This window comes from Candoia aspera, chromosome 3 (genome assembly GCF_035149785.1).
Source record: "Candoia aspera isolate rCanAsp1 chromosome 3, rCanAsp1.hap2, whole genome shotgun sequence".
In the NCBI taxonomy this organism is placed as follows: Eukaryota; Metazoa; Chordata; class Lepidosauria; order Squamata; family Boidae; genus Candoia; species Candoia aspera.
In genome coordinates, this window is record NC_086155.1 from 83,056,413 (window position 1) to 83,071,105 (window position 14,693).

General features: G+C 37.1%; 1 protein-coding gene across 2 annotated transcripts in view; it reads right to left on the reverse strand.

Moving 5' to 3' along the window:
• Nucleotides 1-768: 768 nt before the first annotated feature.
• Nucleotides 769-14,693, reverse strand: part of ZNF644 (zinc finger protein 644) — a 57,590-nt gene continuing 43,665 nt past the window's right edge. For both annotated transcript variants that reach the window (XM_063298243.1, XM_063298244.1), the window contains 2 exons: nt 4,058-4,160; nt 769-2,277 (listed from right to left, as the gene is read on the reverse strand). In XM_063298243.1, the coding sequence (XP_063154313.1) occupies nt 2,085-2,277; nt 4,058-4,160 (296 nt within the window). In that variant the 3' untranslated portion in view covers nt 769-2,084. The remainder of the gene's footprint in view (nt 2,278-4,057; nt 4,161-14,693) is intronic.

Below are 14,693 nucleotides of genomic sequence, written 5' to 3' on the forward strand. Positions count from 1 at the left end.
ACTACCTTTAAAGCCCTACATGGCATGGGTCCAGGCTACCTGTGGGACTGTCTCATCCCCATTACATCGACCCAGCCCACCCGGTCATGCAGAGGGCATGTTGTGGACCCCATTTGTAAGAGAATTCCATCTAGCAGGGTCCAGGAAGTGAGGCTTCTCTGCAGCAGCTCCTGCCCTCTGGAACACTCTTCCCCTGGAGGTGAGACAAGCCCCCTCTCCCCTGGACTTCTGTAAAAAACTGAAGACCTGGTTTTGCCAGCATGCCTGGAGTGGGAAGGGAAATAGTCATTCTTGGGGATGGCTGGCACCCTAGAATGGCCCCTTTATATTCACAGACTGGCGTAGAATCTTCTGCCATCTGGATTTTATTGTATTTTATATTTTATCTTCTATTTATATTTATTGTATTATTTATAGTTTGTATTGAACTTTAAACTTTATTTCTATTGTAAATTGCCTAGAGTCCCTCCTTAGGGGGGAGATGGGCGGTGATAAAATTTGACAAATAAATAAACAAATAAACAAATACATTTTGAACATATTTTGCTTTAAAACTTTCTAAGGTTTAAATTCAGAAGGGACTAGTCAACTTTAGATAATGTACATAATGCAGAATAAGAATTACTTCACATTACAGACAATATCATATTTTCTTTTAACCTTTTATTTAGAGATATAGTCTTGGTAAGGAGATATACCATGAGGAAAGCAATTTCACTGGCTGTGAGGTATGTATATTCTCCACCAAAATACTCCTCACATCTCAACTGCTTTTATAATTTTATTTACACGCAAAACAATATCAATGCATTTCCTTGGCTTAACTACAGTATTAATCACCCTACATGAATAAAATGAAACATTACTTGCATTACAGAACCAGTTTTCAAAGAGGAATTTGCTTATCTGCTGAAAAGTGACATTTTTGTCAACAGCCAATATTAATTTTTATCAAGACACTTGCACCATATTTTTCTATCCTCACAGCACATTTATTTTAATAATTCTGTAAATAGGTCCTTAGCATGAGCATAGTGTTACAATTTTCATACATATAATTACATCCAAAACAAATTCTAAAATTCAAATTGTAAACATTCTCTTCATATGTGGAAACTTTTCTATTTGTGTCCAATGATGTTATGATTTATTTAAAAACTGCAAAAAGGCCAGTTCAGCCTAAGCCATGTAGTGAGCAATGCTTCTTAGTACATTTCTACAGTATTAAATAAAAGGCAGCAAAATTTGTATAAGCAACATACCTTTAAGCGAAGCATAAAGAAACCATGTCATTAGCATGTTCTACAATAAAGAAAAGCATGAGTATGTGATGCTACAAATCGAAAGGGTAAATACCATTACTGCTGACAAAGTTGGAGGTAGCATGGATGCACCATTTTATTGTCAGTGAGAAATGCAAGTGAAGTGAAGAATCTTTCCTTACCACAAATAGTTTCCAGTATTATGTACATAGTTTTTAGAAATTTGTTTAACAAGTTTCCCTCCACTTTTAGTAAAAAAGTCTTGTGTGATTAAAAAACACATACACTGCTAAATAGTACTAATTGCCCTATTTGAATGGAACAGTCTCCTGAACTATGAAGTACATGATATTTAATGCCCTAAATTTAATAAATTGCATTAGCATTTCTTGGTATTGTACAAAACACTACATACATACAAACAAAATAAAATATTTTACTAAGCAAGTTTTTTTTTAAACAAAGCATTGATTCTGGTAACACTGTAAAGAATGCTTTCATTTCATAAAACTTATCTTAAGATCCCATGTGCAACAATTTAAAAACATCTGCTTACGTGTGATGGGTTTGTATCAATAGTGAACACAGTAATTGACCCAAAAACATAGTAAACTTTAAAAATACATCTTCCACCCTATATAAAATATAAAGACTACTTACGGTAACTGTTTTAAGTACTCAATTGTTTGGATGTTAACTGCCATTCTCCTCCCCCTTCCCATTTTCCAGCTTCAAATTTTATAAACAGATAATTTAACTTTAAAAAAACTAACAAAAGGATTTCAAATGTACATCCAATGCAATATGAAGTGTTTCCATATTCTATGAAGCTGCTTCAGCCATCAGGAAAGAAAATGAAGTTTCAGTAATTGAGGCAGGTTTTTTAAGCAGTGATGTCACTTCCACCATGCCAGCCCCAGTCCGAGGAAGATTTGCGTTGACAATGTGGCGTTGCAGGTGCTTTATCCAATCTTCTTGAACAGACAAGGGTCCTCGAAATACTAGACCACAAAACCTATATAGTTTTTAAATGATCCAAACAAAGTACATTAATGTATTTAAGTAACTCTGTATCCAGTATAGTGATTTCACAAAATAACAAAAAGAAAGCTTGGAAAATCCAGATTGTCCAAATACGGATTTTGTGTATTTTAATACAGTAAGTTTTTATTCCAAATTCCAACTGTTCTTGATGCATAAACAGATTGCTACAATTTTATATGCCAATTTTATCTTTGTACATAATCCATGGTTAATGGATCATTATCACTGATAAGCTTTCTTCCCTAAAAATTTCATCTCTGGATATATCAAAAACATGATAGATCTAGATAAATTCTGAGACAAGGTAGGCATATTCATGAGTAAGGGTTCTGGCATACTGGAGTATGGCTGCATTAAAATGCCTAAGGTTCAACTCTACCTATGAATCAATTCTTTTCCTTCAGATCTAAGAAAAATATCTCACTCAGCAGAATACTGGGCATTTCCACTAACCAGCTAGAAAATTACCAGTGTACAACGTTAAGCCACATTTGGTGCAATATAGTACCTTCTTGACTATCTAATCTCTCTCTCTCTCTCTCTTTTTAACTGACAAATCACTTTGTCAGGGTAATACTATTCCTTCCTTCCTTCCTTCCTTCCTTCTCATTCATTCATTCATTCATTCGATTTATATGGCTGCCCATTTTAACAAAAGCAATTCTGGGTGGCCATTGCAACGTAAAAATTCCACATACAGAATAAACAACAATATAAGAATGTGTAATAGCATCCAAGGACAAAATCTAATCTAACGAGTATTAACAGCACCTCATGGGCTCAAATAACCTCCCCACCCTCATGCCTGGGAAAACATTCAGGTCATTAAAGCTTTCCAAAATGCCATCAGGATCAGGGCCAACCTAAACTTTGGGAGGTGGGGTTTCAAAGGGCAGACATTGTGACAGAAAAGGCCTATTTCCTGTGTCCTGTCAGAAATTCTTGCTCTCCCAATGAGAAAGTTATGTGGCGGCCTAATATACATACCTGTTGTCACTGAGACTGTAACAAATAAACAGCCTTTAAAAGTGTATCCTTGAGAGAAAATAAAGGGTTTATCCTATATATCAGTAAACCATTCATTGTTGATGAAAGAGAAAGCAAAAGAATGCAACAACCTGAGATATCATAGAATAAAACTGCCGTGTTCCATGAAGTATGCTAGACTCAGAACTAGTTATATAGTTAGTGACTAGCACCTTGAATTGGACTTGGAAATTAATGATTCCACTGGTTTGTTGGAGAGTTCTGTTTTGACACAGAGACAGACTGAAGCACTTTGCAGTAGCAGAGTTTAAAATAAACTGCCACTGTTTTCATCAGTATAATAGTATTGCCCCACCCAGTAAAGTTAAATAATAGTGCAGAAGTCTTATACAAAATTACCAAAATCTTGGAAGACTCTGGCAGGGATGATGGCGTTTAACTACTGCACTTGCTCATAGCATTATTAGTCCTTCGTGTCCTCTTTGGTTCTCATCAATGTATTAACTGAAACTTGCCAAAACTTCAAGTTTGCTGGTTTTACACAAACATGAGTTTTCAATGACATGTCTGTATCTTGAAACATGGGGCAATATGCAGTATTCCAGTCTTCTTCTGTTTAGGTTAAATCTGTATTATTAAAATACTGGCAGTCATTTAGTTAACATTCTTAACCATCTCAAGCACAAACACAGAATATAGATCTATGCAAATAAAAACTCTAATAAACTATTATTTCAAGTAACTCATTATGTGTCTATATATACCTGCACCGGAGTATGTAAACTTCATCAGCACCATGAGGTAATGGTAGAATTTTTTTCTTGCTTCCAGATCTTGATCTTGATTTTTTTTGCTTACAATCTATGGCTATTGAGAGAAAACAAGTCCATATATTGATATAAATATATACTGTTCTTGATAAACCTTTTGCCCTGAAAATACATATAACATTTTTTGTGCTTTCTTGTAGACACTTTACAAAGCTTTAGAAAATATGCATGTTCAAGTTTTTCATAATGCTGCAGTATGTTTTCTAGTTTCATGCACAACTAAATTTGTTTGAATTTGCTATTATTAAACTTTCATTTCTCAACATACATAATTCTAAAAACCACTCATACTTTTAAGCTATTATAACTGATCACACAAACATCATGCTTTGCTTGTGAATAGGGCAAATTTGAAATGTTATTTACTGTATTTGAAATGTTAAGATAATTCGTTCTCAGCATGCAATCATAATGCAAAAGGATCAATGATTAAATGCAAAGTATGTTTTGACAAACTTCATAACTAGAATTTTTGTATATATTAGTTTGAAGTGTTTTCTGTTCTTTATGCTAAAAGGAGTCTCATATATTGGCTATAGTTTAAAAACTTGGAAGTGGTTGAAGACTATCAGCCAGTATCTATAATCACTGCTGAATATTTCTTAAATTAGGTATACCAGAATTATTAATAGTGCCGATTATTGCCTCATATCAAGGAGGGAAGAAGAAAAAGAGGAGAAGGAATAAGAGAGAAGAACCCACAGGAAATTCTGGTTTGGCAAAAACATACTGTTAGCTACATACTGTATTTAAAGATCGAATGCGTAACAGATCCCTTTTTCTCTGAATAACTGGCCTGTTCTCCCCCCTTTCTCTTTTCCTCATCTCCAACCCCACCCCAGAGTGTCACAATCTAAAATGCTGTAAGCAAAGCAAGAATACTACTTGCTAATTCTGGTATAAATGTGCAAACCTTCAGGAAAAATGTCAACAGGTACAATAAATGGTCTCAACACAAGACGGCATGACTTTTCCGCCAAAGCACTTACAAGAATATGTAACCAGAACCATTTGTAATTTCTAACTGACTGCCACTACAGTCTAACTTTTAGGTACCTTGTCAGATGAGTAGATATGACAGAATCAAATGTGTCAAAAATACCTGAAAATCTTAAGGACAAGCATCTCCCATGACTCAAACTTGAGAAAAAAGAAAAAAGAAATGTGCATCTTGTGAATGTTGTCTGATAATATCATAGAAAGGCTTTTCTATTAACTTCTAGGTTATTGAAAAGAATAAAATATAAAAAAAGCAGAAATGTATTAGGCTGTGTACAGGTATAATATTGAACATGCAGATTCCCTGTTCAGAATGAAATATAGACTACATTGGTTTCTAGGGATCTCATACCATGTAGGCAAATTGTATTTCGGGACACTACTAAAAAGGCAGAGATTGACAAAAAAACTAAAGAAGTAGAATTATACCTATATTTTGTCTCAGGGATGACAATGGTAAAACACTAAAACTAGGCTAAAGTATCATTTAAAATGCTATTTGAAAATCAGAGGCAAGTATAGAGGCAAATCCCACTACTGTGAACTGATTTATTCCTTACCTTTTCTTAAACTTGATTTCCCAAGATAGCCAGCTTCCAAAGCAAATTTTCCACCCTGCTTCCCAACTCTCACCAAATGATTAGATTTCTGCCAAAGCAAATGCTCTAGAGATTTAAGATTACACTAGTTATCTGTTCTAATGCTAGCTTCTCTTACACAGGTTACTGAGAGCTGAAATAGTTCTGGGACTCTGATGTGAAACATTCTCCTGAAGGCAAAAAGCAAATGGTTATATAGGCTTCCACAGGCCATAGAAGAAAAAGAACCATGAACTGTAATGATTCCCAACACTCGGTCTATGCAGGGCTCAAACACAAAGTACTAGAACCTGATTTCAAATTCACATTATCAAGCAGTACTGCCACCTGATCAGGCATTATGTTAACAAATTCACCGATCTGCATCTGATAAATACAACAAAGCTTATAAATATGAATTTAGTATAATCGTGTTTACAAAACAAAGATCAATGGTGGCTGGTGTATCTCTATCTTTCGTATCACAGGCCACTCAGCTGTCTTATATTTTCTGCAGCACTGCCTGCCCTCTGAAACGAGGTTCCCCCTGAGAACTAGATGGCTCTTCACCCAGGCCTTCAGCAAGGGAAAGACCTCTCACTTCATCACACTTGCAGAGTCATTTGAGAGACAGGCGGCATACCAGTTTTATAAATTATTTTTCACCTGGTGAGTGGAAATAATTTGTTCAATAATCTGCTCAAACTTTACTAACACAAATTATGTAGGATAAACAAGAATAGGAAGAAGCCCATATAATATTAGATATTCCTTGAAGAATAAATGTAAATATTTGAAAAAATAGGCTGAAACATCATTATACAATCTCTGATTTTGAAAATTAGTTTAGAAAAGCAAACATCATGGGAATTGAATCTAGCCATTTTGCAGTGACCAGGACTTCACATGATCTTTGCTGGGACTCTGCTGTTGGAGATGAATTCATTTCCACCACTAAATAAGCATATTCTTTAGCTTATTTATATGACTTTGTTGTTAATTCATGAAGTATATTAAATTATCTCCAGTTTTGTCAGTGTAAAAACTGGTATATTGATTTCTATTCTGTTTCTGAGTTGCCAAAGGATCAATATATTTTTCTTTGGACAGAAAGGGCAAGCTTTGGGAGACTCAGTGGCTGAAGGCTGTCTCAATTCATTGAAGAAGCTGCTCTGTATAGACTCAAAGATTCCTCTTTTTTAAAAATCTGGATTTAAATGATGCAACCTGATAATGAAATCTAAGAAATTTGAAAGCATGAAACTTTGATAACATTTCAACTGACTTAATGAAGATATTTCCTTTGTGGACTATAGGGTTTTTTATTTAAGGCAAACACAACCTCTTTGGTTCATATATATATATATTTTCATGAAATATGTGAAAATACATATACCATTTTGCAGTAAAAAAAAAGTACAGCAGAGATCTCTGTGCCAGAATAAAGATGCTCCCATCTAAGGATTATTTAGTTACACCAAGACAATTCTGGTTGGGAAATTATATTAAAGATGAACATCCAGAAAAGAGCAAGACAAACACTTTCTCTGACATAACAATAGCACAAGGGGCCCACCAACCAACCTAGCCCAAGGCAAAAATCAGGTTTTAAATGATGTCAATTAGGAGCAATATAAATCTCTGGTGGGACACTGTACCAGAGTGTAGGCACTGCAACAGAGAAGGCCCACTTTCTGGGTCCCATCAGGTAACAATGTTTAATTGGCAGAACCCAAAGTATGCCAACTCTGTCATATCTAATAGGATGGGGAGAAACTACAGGAGACAGATGGTCCCCCATATAGCCAGGTCCTGTGACAGCAAAGGTCTTGTAGGTGATAATCAGCACCTTGAACTGTACCTGAAAGCCTACTGGTAGTCACTGCAGCTCCCGGAACATAGGTGTTACATGAGCACACCATGGCATACCCATAACTGTCCATGCTGCCACATTCTGGACCAGCTACAATTAAATGATATATTTTACTATACTTTCACATAATTGATTGCTAAAGATAATGACTCCCTGAGTCAAGTTCAACCCCTAGTGATCACACAGATATATCCATAAGGATATTTTCTGGCAACTGTACTGTAGAGGTTCCTGAATGCCTTCTTCTGGAATGTATTTTTGACCTTCCAGTTCAGTAGCCCCAATCCATATCTGATCCTCTTTAGCTTTTTAAATCAACCAAGAACAGATAGGCACTGCCTTCTGCTGTAGAAAACTAGCAGCTACAATAAATTATTAATACATTCATTTTTATTTGGGAAAAATTATGACTGTATATTAATTTTTTTTTCTTCTAAACCAGAACAGAAATCTGGATAGAGAATTAATAGATATATTTTAAAATAAGCAAGATAACATTCTCTTGGGTAACTGAAAAATTCTAGCCACAAGTTTCAGTCATGTCAAATGAAGGTAAACAATCATTTCTTTAAAAATGCTGTGAATAACTTTGGAAAATTACTCTATAAATTTCATTAAGGCATAAAATTTTACTATCCCAAAGAATGCTAGGACAACTTCGCAAACATAAATATGTTTTACATTAGAATAACGGAAAAGAATTCTACCAACAAATATAGGTGATGCAACAGTATCTGCTGTTCAGTACAAATTATACCTTATAAGGGGTTGAAGCAGAGCAATTAAGCTTACATCTTACTGAATTTTTTTTTTAATTAAAAGTACTGGCTTGACTATTTGCAATGATAATCTGACCATTTCCTGATTTGGCTCTCCCCTCACATCTACTCCTATTTTGAAATAAACAGTTTTCTTTTATACATTTGGACTTACAAAGAACATAAGCAAAGTCCATTTTTGCCATTAGGGCTACTGTCCACACTTCATCTTTTTCTTTTTGCCTCCTATGTTCTTGCTGGGTAGGACAAGCATGAACAGGTCTGTGATGAAAAGCAAGTGAGGCTAAGAGGAAAAATTAAACGCACTTTTGCAGGCATAGTTGTAATGGAATCAACATTTTTAAAATTAGAAACATTTTTATAATTACTCATGGAATATCTGGTCTGTCCTCAGAGCTGTACAAGTTGGAATATCCTAAAGCTTGAATGAATACTTTAGATCTCTTCAAAAGACCCTCCCAAATTGTCATGTTTAAAATGACAGAAGGGAAAAATAATGAGAACCATGCAACCATACTATTAGTTACATTTAATTTTAAAATATATTAAACCACTTTTTGCTATTGTTCTGACCCCATCCATTTTTTTAGAGTGGCCCCAAGCATTTCACTTAAAGATGATCAATAGCCCCCAAAATAGTTCAATGTGTTGTGCTATGTATATTTTTCTTATTATGAACTTTAGAATCAGATGCATCAGATCAGGTGCAAATATGGTTATGAGAATCTGGGAGGAACTTGTCTTATTTAAACCTCAGACATTTAGTTTGATTTGCTTTGTTGTTGAAGCGTGTGGTTTCCCCATGCCTAGATAGAAAAAGTTATCTGAGGCCTTCAGAAAGAAGGTTATAGATGTCTGGGAAGATATTTAAAAAGATTGCCAAACAACTGGACATCAGTCATTCCACTGTCTGGAAGATCATCTACAAGTGGAGATGATTTCAGACAACTGCTGGCTTGCCCAAGTTCAGCCCGAGAGCAGAATGCAAGATGCTGAAAGAAGTCTCTAAGAACCCCAGAATTTCATCATGTGACCTACAGGTAGCTCTTGTCACTATTAATGTCTAAGTGCATGAGTAACATTAAAAAGAAGATCTACGTGGGAGGTGTACAAGGAGGAAAACTTTACTGTCCAGAAAGAACATCAGGGCAAGACTAAAGTTTGCTCATGAACACCCAGGCAAAGACCAAGATTTTGGAACAATATACTCTGGACTGACAAGACAAAGATAGAGTTATTTGGCCACAGTAAACCAGGCTTGGTGAAAACCAAATACAGCATTTCACCAGCATTTCACCAGAAACCAACTGTAAAGCATGGTGATAGAAAGGTGATGGTTTCAGGCTGCTCTGCTGCATCAGGGCCTGGGCAGCTCACCATCATAGAAACCATTATGAATTCTTCACTGTACCAAAGGATGCTTGAGTATAATGTGAGACCATCTGTTACAAGACTGAAGCTCAACCAAAAGTGATCCTTGCAACACGACAATGACCCTAAACACTCCAGTAAATCCACCAAGGAATGCCTGAAAAAAAAAAAGAAATGGAATGGGTTCTGGAACGGCCAAGCCAAAGTTCAAATCTAAATCCCACTGAGATGCTGTGGTGTGATTTGAAATGGGCTACACATGCAAGAAGCCCTCAAACATTGCATAGCTGTCAGAGAGGTACACTGTTATAAGAAATGCCTACTTGAGGTTATTTCTGCCAAAGGCGGCAATACCAGGTATTAGAGACAAGGCTGTATTTACTTTTTCCACAAAAGGAAATGGCATATCTGTTAATTTTTTTGTTGAATAAATGGTTGCAAAGTCAATTTTTCATAGGGTTTTTTGTTGTTCAATTACAATAATCTTTATATCTTCAGCAAAGGATCATTACCTTGTCGTGGTGCTGGAGCTTGAGCACCTCAATGATGCCATGAGCTAAACTGTGAAGGGCCACCCAAGATGGGAAGGTCAGGACAGAGAGGTCAGACTAAATGCGATCCCTGGGGAAGGTAATGGCAACCCACCCCAGTATTCTTGCCGTGAAAACTAAATGGATCAGTACAACCAGAGATATGTTGGTATACCATCGGAAGATGAGACCCCCAAGTCGGAAGGTGGTCAAAATGCTACTGGGGAGGAACAGAGGATGAGTTCAACTAGCCCCAGACGTGATGACGCAGCTAGCTCAAAGCCGAAAGGACGGCTAGCGGCCGACGGTGCTGGTGGTGAACGGCAAATCCAATGTTCTAAGGATCAACACACCATTGGAACCTGGAACGTAAGATCTATGAGCCAGGGCAAATTGGATGTGGTTATTGGTGAGATGTCAAGATTAAAGATAGACATTTTGGGCATCAGTGAACTGAAATGAACTGGAATGGGCCACTTCACATCAAATGACCACCAGATCTACTACTGTGGACAAGAGGACCACAGAAGAAATGGAGTAGCCTTCATAATTAATAGTAAAGTGGCTAAAGCAGTGCTTGGATACAACCCCAAAAACGACAGAATGATCTCAATTCGAATTCAGGGCAAGCCATCTAACATCACAGTGATCCAAATATACGCCCCAACCACAGATGCTGAAGAAGCTGAAGTAGAGCAGTTCTATGAGGATCTGCAGCACCTACTGGACAACACTCCTAAAAGAGATGTTATTTTCATCATGGGAGACTGGAATGCTAAGGTGGGCAGTCCAATGACACCTGGAATTACAGGTAAGCATGGCCTGGGAGAACAAAACGAAGCAGGACATAGGCTGATAGAATTTTGCCAAGACAACTCACTCTGCATAACAAACACTCTCTTCCAACAACCTAAGAGACGGCTTTATACATGGACTTCCCCAGATGGACAACACCAAAATCAGATTGACTACATCATTTGCAGCCAAAGGTGGCGGACATCTATACAGTCAGTAAAAACAAGACCTGGAGCTGACTGTAGTTCCGATCACTAACTTCTTATTGCACAATTTAGGATCAGACTAAAGAGATTAGGGAAGACCCACAGATCAGCTAGGTATGACCTCACTAATATTCCTAAGGAATATGCAGTGGAGGTGAAGAATAGATTTAAGGGACTGGACTTAGTAGATAGGGTCCCAGAAGAACTATGGACAGACGTTCGCAACATTGTTCAGGAGGCGGCAATAAAATACATCCCAAAGAAAGAGAAAACCAAGAAGGCAAAATGGCTGTCTGCTGAGACACTAGAAGTAGCCCAAGAAAGAAGGAAAGCAAAAGGCAACAGTGATAGGGGGAGATATGCCCAATTAAATGCAAAATTCCAGAGGTTAGCCAGAAGAGATAAGGAATTATTTTTAAACAAGCAATGCGTGGAAGTGGAAGAAGACAATAGAATAGGAAGGACAAGAGACTTCTTCCAGAAAATTAGAAACATTGGAGGTAAATTCCAAGCCAAAATGTGTATGATCAAAACCAAAGATGGCAAGGACCTAACAGAAGAAGAAGAGATCAAGAAAAGGTGGCAAGAATATACGGAAGACCTGTATAGGAAGGATAACAATATCAGGGATAGCTCTGACGGTGTGGTCAGTGAGCTAGAGCCAGACATCCTGAAGAGTGAGGTTGAATGGGCCTTAAGAAGCATTGCTAATAACAAGGCAGCAGGAGAAAATGGCATCCCAGCTGAACTGTTCAAAATCTTGCAAGATGATGCTGTCAAGGTAATGCATGCTATATGCCAGCAAATTTGGAAAACACAAGAATGGCCATCAGATTGGAAAAAATCAACTTATATCCCCATACCAAAAAAGGGAAACACTAAAGAATGTTCAAACTATCGAACAGTGGCACTCATTTCACATGCCAGTAAGGTAATGCTCAAGATCCTGCAAGGTAGACTTCAGCAATTCATGGAGCGAGAATTGCCAGATGTACAAGCTGGGTTTAGAAAAGGCAGAGGAACTAGAGACCAAATTGCCAATATCCGATGGATAATGGAAAAGGCCAGGGAGTTTCAGAAAAACATCTATTTCTGTTTTATTGACTATTCTAAAGCCTTTGACTGTGTGGACCATAACAAATTGTGGCAAGTTCTTAGTGGTATGGGGATACCAAGTCATCTTATCTGCCTCCTGAGAAATCTGTATAACGACCAAGTAGCAACAGTAAGAACAGACCACGGAACAACGGACTGGTTTCAGATTGGGAAAGGAGTACGGCAGGGCTGTATCCTCTCACCCTACCTATTCAACTTGTACGCAGAACACATCATGCGACATGCTGGGCTTGAGGAATCCAAGGCTGGAGTTAAAATCGCTGGAAGAAACATTAACAATCTCAGATATGCAGATGACACCACTTTGATGGCTGAAAGCGAAGAGGAACTGAGGAGCCTTATGATGAAGGTGAAAGAAGAAAGTGCAAAAGCTGGCTTGCAGCTAAACCCAAAAAAAACCAAGATTATGGCAACCAGCTTGATTGATAACTGGCAAATAGAGGGAGAAAATGTAGAAGCAGTGAAAGACTTTGTATTCCTAGGTGCAAAGATTACTGCAAATGCTGACTGCAGTCAGGAAATTGGAAGACGTTTAATTCTTGGGAGAAGAGCAATGACAAATCTCGATAAAATAGTTAAGAGCAGAGACATCACACTGACAACAAAGATCCGCATAGTTAAAGCAATGGTGTTCCCCGTAGTAACATATGGCTGCGAGAGTTGGACCATAAGGAAGGCTGAGAGAAGGAAGATCAATGCTTTGGAACTGTGGTGTTGGAGGAAAATTCTGAGAGTGCCTTGGACTGCAAGAAGATCAAACCAGTCCATCCTCCAGGAAATAAAGCCAGACTGCTCACTTGAGGGAATGATATTAAAGGCAAAACTGAAATATTATGTATTCTCACATAATGAGAAGACAGGACACTCTGGAGAAGATGCTGATGCTAGGGAGAGTGGAGGGCAAAAGGAAGAGGGGCCGACCAAGGGCAAGATGGATGGATGATATTCTAGAGGTGACGGACTCGTCCCTGGGGGAGCTGGGGGTGTTGACAACCGACAGGAAGCTCTGGCGTGGGCTGGTCCATGAAGTCACGAAGAGTCGGAAGTGACTAAACGAATAAACAACAACAACAATCTTTATATACTGCATATACTGTGTGATTGAAGATAAAATATTGGTATGTCCCCATATGGTAAAAAAAAAAAAAAACGTTACATGAGGTGTACTTTTTCACATGACTGTATGTATAAATAATTTTTAAAATATTATGCACCGTTTTCTAAGGAAGTTATATGTATAAACAGTACACAAAACAAAGGGAGTGTACATATTCACAATGTAACTGTATAACATATACTTAAATAAATGTAAGTGTAAATGATTCAGGGAGATAAGATAATGATGGCTTGAATCAAGTTTGACTCCTGCTGACCAAATTATGCAGTGTTCTTGGCAGCATTACATTAATGCCTTCTTCTGGAAAGTTTTGAAATTTCCAGCCTAGCCAATAGATCTGGAATTCCCAGGTGCTTCAACGAGAAGCATACTTTTTCATTTATTACGAATGTTCATACTTGAAATTTTATTCAATTTAAAGTGTTTCCAAACTAGTTTATTTTGGGATGCAAAAAAACGAGCAATAAAGGTGATACTGCAGCATTTGCTTAGGGCTCAGTGTGTCTTTTTACCATTTACAAGCTCTTATTCTTGTACTCTTTTCTGAGCTCAGCCAAGAATATCCACTGCTTCTAATATCCAACTTCATTTTCTCAACCAAGTCAATAGGATTCAATAATCTGTATTTTATTGAAATACTTTTCTCTGTATTGTGCACAATTTAAGTTGACAGATATCACCAGCTCAGCTAAGACATGTGATTCAGCAAAGCCTATTAAACCAGGACAAGACACCATCTCCTTTTATATTTGGTGTTGAAGTCAGTATTACCATCAACCACTGGCATCAATCAAGGTTCTGATTTCCTTGAAAACAGATGCTCTCATGCCTCACAGATTTTGTAAAATCCACTGGTTATACAGAGCTAATATAAAGTTTTCAAGTATAACCAATGGTACGGTATTACCAAATGCAAGTTTTGGGTCTTCCATCAGTATCAGAAATGTAGCTGTGGCTCCTGGAAATATATTCTATGACTAAGACTAATTATTGGGATGGTAGCTGCAGGAGGAGGAGAAAATAAGGTATTTTCCTATCACAAGCATAATTTGAATCTAAACCTTATTATCAGACAAATTATTTGGAATGTGTTTGACTATTTTAACAGGACTAGAGTTAGACAGATAAAAGATTAGAAAAATGCAATTTAATCTTTCATCTAATTCAATGTTTACTGCCAGAAATTAAACTCCTTTTTCTAACTAT